Source organism: Silurus aristotelis (assembly GCF_946808225.1).
Source record: "Silurus aristotelis genome assembly, chromosome: 9".
Lineage (NCBI taxonomy): Eukaryota > Metazoa > Chordata > Actinopteri > Siluriformes > Siluridae > Silurus > Silurus aristotelis.
Genome location: NC_139582.1, coordinates 28,392,679 through 28,406,578, shown reverse-complemented (window position 1 = coordinate 28,406,578; position 13,900 = coordinate 28,392,679). Strand labels below are relative to the sequence as shown.

Genomic DNA, 13,900 nt, shown 5'->3' with positions numbered 1-13,900 from the left:
GTTCATTTGGTTTCCAATGGAACACAAATTGTCCAAATTGACATTTTTGTCTCCCACCTAAGAACTTTGATAACAGAACAGAAGAGATGTTAGCAGACTGCCTCACCCCTACAGTCAAGCAGGAGGTGGAATCTTAATAGTTTGGGGTTGTTTTAGAGCAGGAAACTTTGGAGACTTATTCTAGAACTTGAAAGAAATCCACAACTAATATGGCAACCATTCCCTTCTTCAACACCATACGATTCCGTCTGAACTGCAGTGTTCTCTATCATGGAACGGCTTGCCCAGTCACCGCACCTGAATCCTTTTGAATTGCTCTGGGGTGAACTGGATCGCAAGAAGTAAATGCCCAACTAGCGAAGAACGTCTTCACTATTTTTCCAAGAGGCACGACAAAAGTATTTCAGCTGAATGTTTGGAGAAACGAAGTGCACGGACGCACAGAGTGTAAAGCTGTTTTTAAAGGAGGATTTTTCATCGAAAATAGTGGCCTCTAGTGGTCATTTATGATTCTGCAGCATTGATGGGTTTTCTCCATTCCTCTTCTGGTCTGGACCACTAAAGTATTCCAAAACGAATTTACCGAAATTAAATTTAGTGTTTGTTGGTATCGAAGATCGACGTTCCATCTACGGTTTAGCTTTTGTTGTGATAGTTTGCATTAATGACGATATCATTAGTCATAGCCAGGAACTAAAAACCCCTTGATTACATTAAATGTTTTAGAAACATCTTAGAAGCAAAGTGGTAGTGGTTAAGAGTTTAAGTTACTGATTGGAAGGTCATGGTTTGAGCCCCAAGCTGCCACTGTTGGGCCCTTGATCCTTCTTTGTTGCAGAATGCTGTACTATGGCTGACCCTAAACCCTGACCCCAGCTTCCCAACAAGGTGGGATACGTGAAGAAAGAATCGAAGAAAGAAACGATGAGGCATTAATAAAAACTAAATAAATAAACATTCCCGAGGCGATCGTTCACAGGATCTACATTTCAAGAACAATTTATTCACATTTCTGTTCACAGAACAAACGCAAAGTATTAAATGGTCGTAAAGCGACGATCCGTAGCTACTCGTCCACAGCTGCTACTCCTTCTCTTTGGCCTCTTTCCCCTCGAGCAGCCCGAGTAGCGTGGCGTCGGCTTCGAGCAGCGTGGTGTCCGTGTTTGCACCCAGGAAGCGCGAGGTGAGCTCGAGGTCCTCCAGCCGGAGCCGGACCACGCTGCCACGCCGGTATTTCTCACCGTCCGTCTGCGGCCGCTTGCACACGCAGTGGAACTTGCCTCCGAAATCGATGTACAGGTCGTCCTGGACCACGTGGAAAACTTTACCGAGGACGATTTTGTCCTTGGCCGGACCCATCTGGATCAACGGAGAGCAACGCAGCAGCGAGGCAAAAGACTGGGGGTCATCAGGGGAGCGATTACCGTCTCTGTGTGCCCTGTGAGTCTGTGAAGAAAAACACAAACACGAGGGGGCGCTGTTACAGGAAAACAGTCAATGATGCTGTGTACGTTTTTATTCTGTTTTAGCTACGGACTGATCGGTACAATCAGCACAACCAACCGTTCTGTTTCATTTCTCTTTCAGAAAGATACAAACTATCAGAAAGAAGGATGAACAAGACAGAAAAAAGACAGGCAGAAGAAAAGAACAAAGAGAAATAGATATGTAGATAGATAAACAAGACAGACAAAAGAGAGAGAAGAAAAGAAGTAGATGGATAGATGAACAAGACCAAAAAAAGAAGAAAAGGATAGATAGATAGATAGATAGATAGATAGATAGATAGATAGATAGATAGATAGATAGATAGATAGACAGACAGACAGACAGACAGACAGACAGACAGACAGACAGACAGACAGACAGACAGACAAGAAATAAACCGATGAAAAAGACAGACAGACAGACATGTGATCAGACCCCTGAGATCAGACCTTGGTGTCCTGCTGCTGTTTCAGTTCAGAATGAAGTTCATAAGCAGCAGCAAATCCGCTTTTGTGTTTCCCCTCCGCTCCTCCGGCGGCTGAAGCTCCTCCATCACCGCTGCTGTAAAATCTACCGCCCGGAGAAACTTCAGCTTTCAGGAAGAAACGCGCTCCTCTGCGCCCTGCGCCGCTCACAACCTTGTACAGAGACGCCATGTTTACACTGGACCACTCTCAATCCGTTCACAGCTGTAGTGCCCTTCATAGGGCGCATACACAGCGATTTGGGCTTTAGCGTCAGGTCCTTACGAGCAATGAAACAGTGCAGTTCCGCTGAGGAAAAGAAACGTATATGACAACAAACTTTACTTTATGGATATTTAATATTCATATAAACATTTTTAGAACTGTAACATAACAGGTTTATAAAAATTTTACAACTAACAAAAATTTAACAAAGCGCGATTTCATATGAAGGTTAATGGTCTCTCTGGGTATCCGTCGTGACGTATAATTGCGGCGCCGAATACCTTTTACATTTTTTTTATTCTGTTAATTCGTTTTTGTTTTATTCAATTATTACAAATAATCAACTCACATTTAAAAAGTATTTTACAAAACAATGTAACTTATTAGTGCAGTCATGGCCAACACTAGACGAGTTACAAACTGGGCACTACATTACAAAATGTTTTAAACAAACAAATACAAATAAAACAAATCAGTCTGGTTTCAAAAATACATTTTTATCTATTTATTTGTTTATCATCAAGTTGAGTCATTTAAGAATGTAAGCCAGTATGAGAATTAAGTAAATAGTAATGAAAAGTGACTATTAAACATGTTAAATATAAAAGGTTATTTTATTATTATTTATATTATTTATATATAACACACACACACACACACACACACACACACACACACACAATATCCTGCAAAAATGCCGCAAGTGTAAAGTCAGAAAAAACAAAATATATATATATAAGAAAAGAAGGATAGATAGATAGATCAATAGATAGATAGATAGATAGATAGATAGATAGATAGATAGATAGATAGATAGATAGATAGATAGATAGATAGAATTTTACATTAATTAAGTTACACAGCAAAATTTCAAGTAAAATATCGAAAAAAAAGTATATAAAAAAAGAAGTGTTGCGGAAAACAACTAAAATTAAATAACAAGAAGAAAAGCAGAAATAAATATTTAAAAAGCACAATTTACGTTTGTTTGTGGAAACAATCACTGCGTGGAAATTGAATTAATTCCTAATTTATATTTGTATATATTTCTTTTCTTTTTTTTTTAAAGCAGCGCGCATGCGCACCTTTTTCCTCCTGGCTCTTGTGACGACATCAAACGCGACGGCGGATTTCTTCAGGAAGTCGAAACGGACGACTCGATAAACATGGAGGTGTTCGTTGTTTTCCCGTCTTTGCGGTTTAGTTCCTTCCCTGTCCAAGACAATGCGACTGTCAGCGACTTGATAAGACTGTTCACGCCCGGAGAGGTGAGTTTAATAGTGTTAATGTGAATTTATATCATTTTATTTATCTTTAAGCGCTGAGACTGACTGCTGTGTATCTGTGGGGCCTGTTCGAGTTACATATTAGAACTTATGGGTTTCTTTAGAGAAATGAAGTTGACACATGGATAGATATGCCCGGGGATTCCTTCTTCATATACACTAAAATAATAGGCACGACCTTAAAAATAAGAGTTATACCATTTAAAGGGGGTGATATCGTAGGAGAAGGAACCCAAACAAACCCCAAAATTGCTGGAAGAGAATAAAAATGTCTGTAATAAAGAAATAGTGCAGTACTTTTATCTCATGGTGGTGGTGGTGTTTTCTTCTTTCTGGGCTCTGTGCATTAATTTTCCTATATAACCCATTTGTATTTAGGGCATCTCGGCTGTAGATTTCTACATAAAGAAGAATGGCAGGATATCAGGAGGCGATGAAAGACTGCAACCCGGAGCGGTCTATCGCATCGAGCCTCGTTTACGTGGGGGCAAAGGAGGTCAGTGGGTCGGTCGGTCATGTAGAACGTAGGAGTCCTTGTTTAAACGTTCAAAAATTGACTGTGTGCATCTTTAGGTTTTGGCTCCATGCTGCGAGCTCTCGGGGCTCAGATTGAGAAAACCACCAATCGAGAGGCCTGCAGGGATCTGAGTGGGCGGAGACTCCGGGATGTCAATCACGAAAAAGAGTAAGGCTCGGCCGCAGATTCGATTCAAATCAAATCAAATTCTGCTCCAAACCTCTGTGTGTTATTTGTTCACTGACGGTCGGTGTGTGTGTTTGAGCACAGAATGGCCGAGTGGTTAAAGAAGCAGGCCGACCGCGACGCGGAGAAGGAGCAGCGACGTTTGGAGAGGATTCAGAGAAAACTGGCCGAGCCGAAGCACCGCTTCACAGACGCCGAGTACGAGCGGCAGTGTCACGATCTCTCCGAACGGCTGGAGGACTCTGTTCTCAAAGGTTTTTCTTTTCTTCCTCCATGTTGTACATTTAGTCAAAAGGGGGATAATTAAGTCATCATTAATGTGTAAATAATTTAGGCCAAATCTCTGTAGAAAAAAAGCCTTTTTTCTTCTCCCCAGGCATGCAGGCTTCATCCAGCAGCATGGTCCAGCCAGACGATAAGGTGCCCCGGAAACGCCTGGCCAAGAAAATCGAAGGCGCTTCTCCAAAGAAGAAATGCTTCTGGTGAGAAAATCCCGGTGCTCCCTGTGACTGTGCCTGCAGCCTTGTACAAACCCGGTCTCGACATTTTTTTTTTAAAATCTCGTATATAATAAAAATGATGAAATTAACATCTTAATGTTCTTGATTTTCTCGCAGGACTGGCCTTGAGGACCTCGAGGACATGGACAGTTCGGATGCAGAGAGCGACGAGAGTGAATCCAAAGCCTCTTCGTCTTCATCCTCCTCGTCCTCTTGCTCTGGTGCCGGTCCTTCATGCAGCTTTCAGCCAGCCAGAGTTCCACCAACAGCAACCACGGAGCAGCAGAAAGCCGAGTCTCAGGACCGACCCTGCAGCAGCAGCAGTTCCAGCGCCAACTCAGCATCCTGCTCTCCGCATCCTGCAGGGGAGAAGGAGGAGCAGGAGGAGCGAGCAGGGGAGCAGGAGGAGCGAGCAGGGGAGCAGGAGGAGCGAGCAGGGGAGCAGGAGGAGCGAGCAGGGGAGCAGGAGGAGCGAGCAGGGGAGAAGGAGGAGCGAGCAGGGGAGAAGGAGGAGCGAGCAGGGGAGAAGGAGGAGCGAGCAGGGGAGAAGGAGGAGCGAGCAGGGGAGAAGGAGGAGCGAGCAGGAGAGAAGGAGGAGCAAACAGGGGAGAAGGAGGAGCAGGAGGAGCGAGCAGGGGAGCAGGAGGAGCGAGCAGGGGAGAAGGAGGAGCAGGAGGAGCGAGCAGGGGAGCAGGAGGAGCGAGCAGGGGAGCAGGAGGAGCGAGCAGGGGAGAAGGAGGAGCGAGCAGGGGAGAAGGAGGAGCGAGCAGGGGAGAAGGAGGAACGTGTTGTAAAAGCAGATGCGAAACAGAGCGTCAGAGATGATCCCGAAGTCGAGAAGGACAAGATTATTGAGAAGGTAGATGCACAGCCAGCTCAGGCAGGGGTGAGCAGAAAAATTCATTATCTCATATTTAAAACACATTTCATTACAGTGCTCATCGCATCCCTCCTTCCCTTTGTGGTTTTTTTTTTTCAGGAAGCCGATACTCGGTTGGACCTGCTGTCTGTGAGCGGCGTGGAGGAGCTGGAAGCTCTCGGTCTGGAGCGGCTGAAGGTCCAGCTGACGAAACGAGGGATGAAGTGCGGAGGGACGCTGCAAGAGCGCGCTGCTCGACTCTATTCCGTCAAAGGGCTCGACGACGATCAGATCGACCCGGCGCTTTTAGCCAAACCCAGCAAGGGCAAAAAGAAATAACCAGAACGAAAGCTACTTTTTTCTTTTCTTTCTCTTAATTCTTGTAATGTTGCTGTTAAATGTAATTTCGCTGACAATTTGTTTTAATTTGCCTTTTTATAATTTCATCCAATAAAAGTTCATTCAATAAAAAAGTTTTTTGGATTTTGGTTTTCTTTTAAACAACACTTTTTTTCTTTTCCTTTTGTTTCTCTTACACTCTTTCTAGAGCGTTCTTTCCCTCAAATGGTCCATTTCTGTTTTGCTCCTCAGCTAAAACGCTACACGTATAATATATCGTTATATAACGCACGTTTTCGACTCAAAATAGATCATAAAATGTATTTTAAAATTAAAAGATGATTTTATAGTGTATACTTGATACACTTTCTGTATCTGTTCTTGTCAGTATTATGCTAATGGTGGCCATTTTGAACCTGGACACGGTTTATTTGATTCATGAGTTTTAACTTTTATTTTCTTTACTTAATAAAGCATGTACATTTTACAAACAATTATTTTAAAAGCTCAAAATAAAATATTATAAATCGAGTTTTCTCACATGAAGGGTTTCTTTCTGGGCCCTGAATAAAACTAGTAGCAGCCACAAGCAATTCATTAAGTTTAAACTCTAGAATATTAAAGATGTCTATTTTTCTAGATAAAAATCTATCTAAATTCTTTATTTTGTGGCAAACAAATGAATTTAAAGATCAAAACATTCAGCTATCAAGAAAAAAACGTGCACGTTTCATTGCTAATTTATCATATCATATATATATATATATATATATATATATATATATATATATATATATATATTTATAACATGTCTACACATCGATTAAATCCGTATTTAATTTTATTTTGTATTATTTTAATTCGTTTTAGTTTCTGAAATTCAAGCTACCAGCAGCCTCCGAGTCAACAGATGGCGCTGAAGCGCGGGCAGTTCACCAATTCGGGAAAAGCGGCAGCGGAATTAGAGGCTCGGTCTGAATTTAAATGCTTTACTACTAAGTAGTGCACAAAGTCTAGAATAGGTTCGGTGGTAGTTAGGCACACTCTGTAGTATAATGATAATTGATTTGGGACATAACCAGAAGCTTTAAAACCCGGCGGTAGACAGGGAGTGAAGTGCAGGTCTGAGTTTCGAAGCGGATATTAGTTTATTTTTAATTATTATTATTGTTTTAAGTTTCGCCTGTAAGCAGCGGTATAGGCGAATAAAATTAATTTTTAATAAAGTTAAGTGTTGTGTGAGCGGCTAAAGCTTTAGCTGGGAGAGTGATGGCGTTCCCCGAACCCCGGCCGCAGCCTGACCGCCTCCCGCAGCACCTCCTCCGGACTGTAGACTGCCAACAGGCCGCTGTCCGAGCTGTGCGATTTAACGGTAAATAAAAGAGAAATAAATAAAAGAGAAATAAATAACAAAACAAAAGTAGACCTACTTATTGCCAGAATTGTCAGGGGAATAATAATAATAATAATAATCAGCGGCTTCATTTACATATCCATTAAAAATGTAAAAACCTAATGACTTTTATTCTATTAAATATCTAAAAAAAATTAATAATAATAATAATTCTGGCTGTAAGGAATTAATCAAATGTATTGATTTATTTGAAGGAATTTATTAAATATTTTATTATTAATTTTGTTGCTGTTGTTTTATTATTAGTAGTAATAGTATTTATATTATAATAGTACAAATGTTCACACGTGGGGAATAAAAACATTATTACAAAAGCCTTTTGATTGGAATAAAATCACATCAATCAATCAATAAAACCCATATAAAAAAAATCCTGAGTGTATAATAAAGACCAGACATACGCAATCAGGCATGTCAATAAAAGCTGAAATGTGTTTTTCCAGCCGATGGAAACTACGTGCTGACGTGTGGCAGCGATAAGAGCCTGAAGCTGTGGAGCGCGAGCCGAGGAACCCTGCTGAAGACCTACAGCGGACACGGCTACGAGGTGCTGGACGCCGACGGGTGAGAGTCTCGAGCCGACGTGTTCGACGTTCTTGCGTCTGCGAAAACGCTGGATTGTTCGTTAGGGGTTACCATTGTGTCCTTTCCTCTCTTTCTTTTTGTCTTCACAGTGCGTATGATAACGCCCAGCTGTGTTCGTGCAGCGCGGATAAGACGGTGATCCTGTGGGACGTAGCGACGGGGCAAGTCACGCGCAAACTCCGTGGTCACGCGGGGGTACGAGCTGCTTTTTAGTGCTAACGTTCGTTTTAGAGTGGGTACATCCACGACTCAAATCATATTCCTGTTTTTCTCCATGCAGAAGGTGAACTGCGTGCGATTCAACGAAGAGGCCACTGTGATGCTCTCGGGTGAGTCCGGCGTTGCTGCGAATCCTGTCAATGTATCTTGCGTTTTGTAGTTAATATTCAACGGTGCGTTTCAGGGTCCATCGACGGCACCGTGCGCTGCTGGGATTCCCGGTCCAGAAAGATGGAGCCGATTCAGACTCTGGACGAGGCGCGAGACGGCATCAGCAGCCTGAAAGTGATCCAGCACGAGCTGCTGACCGGGTGAGAGCCGATCAGGTCTTTTGATCGCGATCAGGCTGGTTATTCGTACGAATCTCTAATGATTGACGGTCGCGTCTGTGTGTCAGGTCCGTGGACGGCCGGGTGAGACGCTACGATCTGCGGATGGGACAGCTGCACGTCGACTACGTGGACAGTGAGTGTTAGAATCACTTGGCTTGGGTTGGACTCTAGGGAAGCTTTTTTAATTGTGTGTGTGTGTGTGTGTGTGTGTGTGTGTGTGTGGTTGCAGGTCCGATCACATGTGTGTGTTTCAGTCAGGATGGCCAGTGCACCTTGAGCTCCGGTCTGGATGCCTGTGTGCGTCTGCTGGACAAAAGCACAGGAGAGCTGCTGGGGGAGTGAGTCATATATATATATATATATATATATATACACACACACACACACACACACACACACACACACAAATATCTAGACACACTGGACACTATTATGTCATTATGTCTGTTGTGTGTATCAATTTCACTTTTTCAAATTTTGTGCAACAGATACACAGGACACAAGAATAAAGACTACAAGCTGGACTGCTGCCTGTCTGAGAAAGACACTCACGTGCTGAGCTGCTCCGAGGACGGCCACGTGTACTGCTGGGACCTGGTAGAGGTATGTGAGGGACGTTAAGGCACACAAACACAATCTTTTGAGACCGCCACGGGAGGTGAACTCCTCATACGCTGCCGTATTAATTGATTTGGGTTTTAACAAAAGCCTATCGAATTCCTCACTGCATTTAATCAAGCGGTTCTGTTCATCAGGGCTCGTTAGCGCTGAAGCTCCCCGTCGGGAAGGCCGTGGTCCAGTCGCTGTCCTTTCACCCCACGGAGCCTCGCCTACTGACCGCCATGGAAGGGCGTGTCCAGATCTGGGGGGCGGAGCCGGAGGAAACGGACACGGCCGAGTAGACACCGGTGAGTCTTCACACGACCTGGTTTCACTAGAACGTCTGCATTTTCAAACGATCAGTGCCTTTCGTATTTGACCGTGATGCAATTACACAGTGAAGTATTTTATAAACCAGAGAATATTTCGGTGTTTCGCAAAGCTGGAATGTTCTAGAAATGTCATCGAACACTTGGCAAAAACAAGACGCTTATTCTTTATTAATGTCATCCAAAGCGCATTCCTGTTTGCCAGATGTTAAAGAACGAAGAGCTGAAGATGAGCCCACTGAACCAACCTAGTGCCTGAAATACGGATTGTTATGAAACACTACACAATATAATGTATATATTGTAAATATATTATGTGTCAAATGATTAAAAGAATGATGTGGTTTCATGAAGGCAACTATTATAAAATCTTTATTGAAACTGTACGAACACACAGCACAGGGAGGAGAGGCACAACAAAGATTAACAATAAATATATATAAAAATCCCCCAAAACAACAATAAATAAATAATTTACAGTACATAAATATAATCATTAGTTCGCTTTCAACCGACATTTGTTTCGGACCCCCCGCGATCCCTCAGCCGCGTTTCACCGTCCAAGCTGAAGCCGAACATTTCAGGAAGAAGCCACGTCGAAATCAAGAGAAAGCAAGACGCACGTTCGATACGCAGCGTGCTCGGATACGTGATCAGCGTCCCTGCTGTTCCTAAACACTGTTTACAGCCTGAGCGATTCTCCCCACCCCAAACCTCCAAACATAAAATGTCCCATGCGATTCAGTTTTTTTGTTTTTTTCTCAGCCGATGCAGGAGCAGGCAGCGGCGGAGAGCTTCTCGACCTTGTGCCAGCGGTGGGCGTTGTCGAGGAAGGCCATGTCCTCGTGGCGCGTCGGGCGGCAGCACGGCGCATGTTGCCATGTCTCGGTGTGGGGCAGAGCTCCGCTCAGGCGCAGATTAGTGAGGGTGAGCTCGTGGTTGGACGGCACACGCGGGCACGTGCCACCGCAGTACTTAAACAGCACCATTTCGTCCGAGTCGTAGCCGAGCCCGAGGTCTCGCACCTGCAACAAGAGCGTGGATTCAAGAAATTGTGACTCTACAGAGATCTCACTCCTGAACCTTAAAACACTGAGAACAACCGTTACAGTGGTGGACAAAATGATTTTTGGATGCTGCTTCCTGAATTTCAGATTTAGTTTAAAACCAGTCCCCAAAACATCTTGTAATCGAAGAAATAAAGACTTGAATTGTGTGTTTTATAAACATTGACGTGCAACAGATCTTCTGAGTCGTGTGTATTAACACCTCATCAGCCCTTATCATGCGAAATGTGTGTTCTGGTACATCGTTTTTTAAACAGACATGATATAAAATGATCTCGAACCTGCAGCAGAATGGTATGTAGACCACACGGGTCTTCTGCACTGCGGCGTGACCTCAGCACTCCTCCTCCTCCTCCCCAGCGTCTCCCAGCTCCGTCCTGCTCCTCTCTATCTTCTTCTCTCCTCGTCTCTCCCGGGAGGCCCGATTCAGAGGAAGCGGCTTGTTCTCGGATCTCCGACGCTGAAACAATCGGAAAGGAAATTGTTTTTGGTGCACATTTTTTAAAAAGTGAAAAATAAATAAATAAAAAGTTATTGCACATTTTCTTTATAAAGAAAATGGAGTAGTATTGCACAAAAAAAGTACAGATTCAGATTAGTAAAAAAGTGGTATTGCATGATTATATTGGCGTTTAAAAGTGTTCATGAGGCAAAAGTAAAAAAATTAATAAAATAGATCCAGGGTCATTTTCGGAGCCTGGCTTTCTTACTCTGGATGTGTACAGTTCCTGTAGATTGGGCTGGGGAGCACCACTAATCCTTTACTATTCAGAATTCTTTCAATAAAGGCATTAAAACATTTGATTATTCAGTCTGGAGGTATTTGAATGGTCTATTAAAACTTTTGCTGTCAAATGACTCCAAAAAAAAAATTTAACCTGACAAATTTTCTATGTATACAGTCTAAAAACATTATGCAAAGGCATAAAATAATTTTTCAAAAGTATGAAAATGTCCCATAATATAAATTTAAGTTTGAAGACTTTTTCAAATGATTAAATTCGGAAAAATACTTAGATGTTTTGTAAAAAATGTTAAAATTTGGGCTCACTAGAAAGTTTTGCTACCAAATAATAGCAAAAAAACTTTTTCTTTTTTTGGTAAGGTCATGACCTTTTTTTGTTTGTTTGTTTGTTTTTTTGGCTTACCCAGTAGTGTGTGCAGCCAGCGTCCCTCTCCCACTTGAACGCAGAACAGTAGCATGGTGAGCTTCAGTAGAGAACACATCTCTCTTTTCCACTCGTCCTCTGTATCTCTGTGTCGCGTTTGAGGCGAACAAAGTGGATGATGCTGAAACGTACCGGAGCCTGCTTCATATATGCTTGTCTCTGGAAGATGGGGGCTCGGCTTGGCCCCACCCCTTCTCACCTGTGCTTGGACGAAACTGATCTCCGGGAAAAAAATATATATATACCGAAATAGCTTAAATATCAATTCGCAGGTGTTTTCCGATGCCCCAGAAAGCATGGGAGGCGAAAATAAATCATTTCAGCTAAATCACTCAAGGCTGCAGAAGAGCGGGGCCGGGCGTCTGCGGATCTAAATCAGTCGGCCAATCACACGCCAGAGCTTGACCTCAACAGGACGGTTGGTGTTCTTGACCGGCGCTTGTGACCCGTTGCATTAAGAGGTGAGGACGAGGAAGTTAAATCCACAGCGACGAGACAGACTGAAGGATAATAATTAAAAAGAACACAGCAGACCTACGGCTAGATATCTTCCTGGAAAAATTCAGAGAACGATGACTGACTTCTGAAATCCGAACATAAATTTAGGGATTTTATCAGAAATGTGCCTTTTCCCCCTTTTTTGCAACATTCCTAAAGTAGCTCTGAGGAGACTAATGCCGAAGGAATCGTGGAATGTGTCTGACTGGCAGAAGGATTGCAGCACGGTCATATGTTCCTTGCGCTTTATAAGGTCATGCACAAGGGGGAAGACGCCAAAAAACGTGGGGATGGCGGATATTTCTCGTGCTCTTATCCCACTGCCTTTCAGTTCTGTGATAACTCGAGAGTGTTGACCTTTTGGTCTTTCCATCCAACCAATGGTACAGACACCGAAAAAGAAAATCCAACACTTGTTTTGAGCAAGGAGTTCTGGATAAGGCTGTTGGTCATTCCGACTTCATTAACATCAAAACAGCTTTATTATCTTTCTCCAGTATTTTCTTTTCAATTTTCTTTTCGTGGCAGACACTTAAGTATAAGTAGCCAGCAGTGATGTAGGACTAAGTTTCCACCAAGTAAACATGGTGACTCATGAGCTTCCTATCAGAATTGGAATTTAATCTGGACTGGTTTTAAAGCATCCTTTGGTGATGACAGGAAAGGTTTCCACAAGTAAGGAAAATTATTAAGTCATCGAACAACTTCTTGCTTCTTTCCTCTTTGGAAAATATGTGCCACAACCAACAAAGTTCAGTGACAAGAATCAGAGAAGCAAATATGCCCGAAAGTTCAGCTTTCGTCCACGTTTGACAAACAGATCAGAAAATATGCAATAAGTTCCCGTTCTCACTACATTACTGGAACTATAAAATCAGTAATTTTTTTCTTTCCACCCAAAAAAGGAGTGCATAATGTTGATAAACCACTACTGTTCTAAAGCTGGGCTTCGATAATAATGTCACTTTGTAGGCCTCAAAATTTGCCTCAGATATTCATACATATACTGGAACAATGCAAAACGCTTTTTTGGTGACTTCAACCATAGTTTGACTGGAGGCTATAAAAATAACAAATAAATAAAAACCCTGAGCTTTCGAGGGAAACTTCTACACATAATGCAACACAATGGAAAGCCATCCATCACCTGCAGGATTAGTGTCAGAATTACTTTCCAATCCTGTTGTCCTGATGTTAGCCCAAAACTAGTTTGCAGTTCACATGCTTGCTGTTCCTTGTCTGGACTATGGCTTGGCGCAGTAGCTAACAGGTAATTTTTGTTTTGAAGAAATAACGTTTTGTTGTAGAACAGAAAATATCTACAATCTCTGAAAGACAACCTTAATAAGTAGTGTACTGTTTAATGCAAACGCTAATATGCCTAACTTTAGAACTGCCTACCTAATACCTAATCTAGGTCCTCATTATGTCTCCAAAAACAAAAAAGTTCTGACCCGTCAAGTCCTATGAATGTGCAGGAGTTTCTGGTACCCAGATGTCGTAACAGACCTGTCCTGAGGTTTGGGGCCTTCATGGACTAGGCACATCCCACAGATGCTCGATTAGATAGATATTTAGGAAGATTGGAGATCAAGTCAACATTTTTTACTTTTTGTGATGTTTCTCAAGTCATTCCTGAACAATTGATGCAGTGTGACAGGGCACATTTTCCTGCTGAAAGAGGCCACTGACTTTAGGAAATACCTTTGCAGAAAAAGGGGAAACTTGGTCTACAACACTATTTAAGAAGGTGCTATACTGTGGTCCCCCCCAGAACTCGTGGGGCTTACGTTCTAAGAGTTCCAAAAATCTGCAAATTTTGG

The 13,900-nt window shown here is 42.6% G+C and overlaps 3 protein-coding genes across 7 annotated transcripts; 2 read left to right on the top strand and 1 right to left on the bottom strand.

Moving 5' to 3' along the window:
* Window positions 1-972: 972 nt before the first annotated feature.
* On the bottom strand, window positions 973-2,428 carry mrps28 (mitochondrial ribosomal protein S28). The gene is made up of 2 exons (XM_083551180.1): window positions 1,938-2,428; window positions 973-1,446 (listed from the first exon to the last, which is right to left on the bottom strand). Exons 1-2 carry the CDS (start codon window positions 2,142-2,144, stop codon window positions 1,084-1,086), a joined length of 570 nt encoding a protein of 189 aa, XP_083407306.1. The 5' UTR covers window positions 2,145-2,428; the 3' UTR covers window positions 973-1,083.
* An 852-nt stretch (window positions 2,429-3,280) lies between these two features.
* sde2 (SDE2 telomere maintenance homolog (S. pombe)) lies at window positions 3,281-5,998 on the top strand. 2 transcript variants are annotated; one of them, XM_083550282.1, is made up of 7 exons: window positions 3,281-3,445; window positions 3,842-3,959; window positions 4,037-4,148; window positions 4,251-4,420; window positions 4,543-4,648; window positions 4,784-5,525; window positions 5,646-5,998. In XM_083550282.1, the coding sequence occupies exons 1-7, from the start codon at window positions 3,344-3,346 to the stop codon at window positions 5,862-5,864; spliced, it is 1,569 nt and encodes a 522-aa protein (XP_083406408.1). In that variant the 5' UTR covers window positions 3,281-3,343; the 3' UTR covers window positions 5,865-5,998. The 2 variants fall into 2 exon arrangements, with proteins under 2 accessions (XP_083406408.1, XP_083406407.1); XM_083550281.1 differs by having other exon boundaries at window positions 3,283-3,445; window positions 4,784-5,552.
* Window positions 5,999-6,787: 789 nt separating this feature from the next.
* On the top strand, window positions 6,788-10,572 carry wdr83 (WD repeat domain containing 83). 4 transcript variants are annotated; one of them, XM_083549750.1, is made up of 10 exons: window positions 6,788-7,236; window positions 7,722-7,842; window positions 7,953-8,058; window positions 8,144-8,192; window positions 8,267-8,393; window positions 8,480-8,547; window positions 8,644-8,752; window positions 8,903-9,017; window positions 9,170-9,322; window positions 10,109-10,572. In XM_083549750.1, exons 1-9 carry the CDS (start codon window positions 7,134-7,136, stop codon window positions 9,314-9,316), a joined length of 945 nt encoding a protein of 314 aa, XP_083405876.1. In that variant the 5' UTR covers window positions 6,788-7,133; the 3' UTR covers window positions 9,317-9,322; window positions 10,109-10,572. The 4 variants fall into 4 exon arrangements, with proteins under 4 accessions (XP_083405876.1, XP_083405879.1, XP_083405877.1 ...); XM_083549753.1 differs by lacking the exon at window positions 10,109-10,572 and adding an exon at window positions 9,549-9,696 and having other exon boundaries at window positions 6,870-7,236; XM_083549751.1 differs by lacking the exon at window positions 10,109-10,572 and adding an exon at window positions 9,531-9,696 and having other exon boundaries at window positions 6,870-7,236.
* Window positions 10,573-13,900: the final 3,328 nt, after the last annotated feature.

What these genes read in the sequence shown, in the direction of transcription:
- mrps28 (XM_083551180.1), bottom strand. Translation starts at nt 2,144, where the DNA reads ATGGCGTCTCTGTACAAGGTTGTGAGCGGCGCAGGGCGCAGAGGAGCG. An exon ending in AACAGCAGCAGGACACCAAG is followed by an intron (nt 1,447 to 1,937) that starts GTCTGATCTCAG and finishes TTTTCTTCACAG; the next exon opens with ACTCACAGGGCACACAGAGA.
- sde2 (XM_083550281.1), top strand. Translation starts at nt 3,344, where the DNA reads ATGGAGGTGTTCGTTGTTTTCCCGTCTTTGCGGTTTAGTTCCTTCCCT. An exon ending in CCAAAGAAGAAATGCTTCTG is followed by an intron (nt 4,649 to 4,783) that starts GTGAGAAAATCC and finishes ATTTTCTCGCAG; the next exon opens with GACTGGCCTTGAGGACCTCG. An exon ending in CACAGCCAGCTCAGGCAGGG is followed by an intron (nt 5,553 to 5,645) that starts GTGAGCAGAAAA and finishes TTTTTTTTTCAG; the next exon opens with GAAGCCGATACTCGGTTGGA.
- wdr83 (XM_083549750.1), top strand. Translation starts at nt 7,134, where the DNA reads ATGGCGTTCCCCGAACCCCGGCCGCAGCCTGACCGCCTCCCGCAGCAC. An exon ending in GGCCACTGTGATGCTCTCGG is followed by an intron (nt 8,193 to 8,266) that starts GTGAGTCCGGCG and finishes GGTGCGTTTCAG; the next exon opens with GGTCCATCGACGGCACCGTG. An exon ending in ACAGGAGAGCTGCTGGGGGA is followed by an intron (nt 8,753 to 8,902) that starts GTGAGTCATATA and finishes TTTGTGCAACAG; the next exon opens with ATACACAGGACACAAGAATA.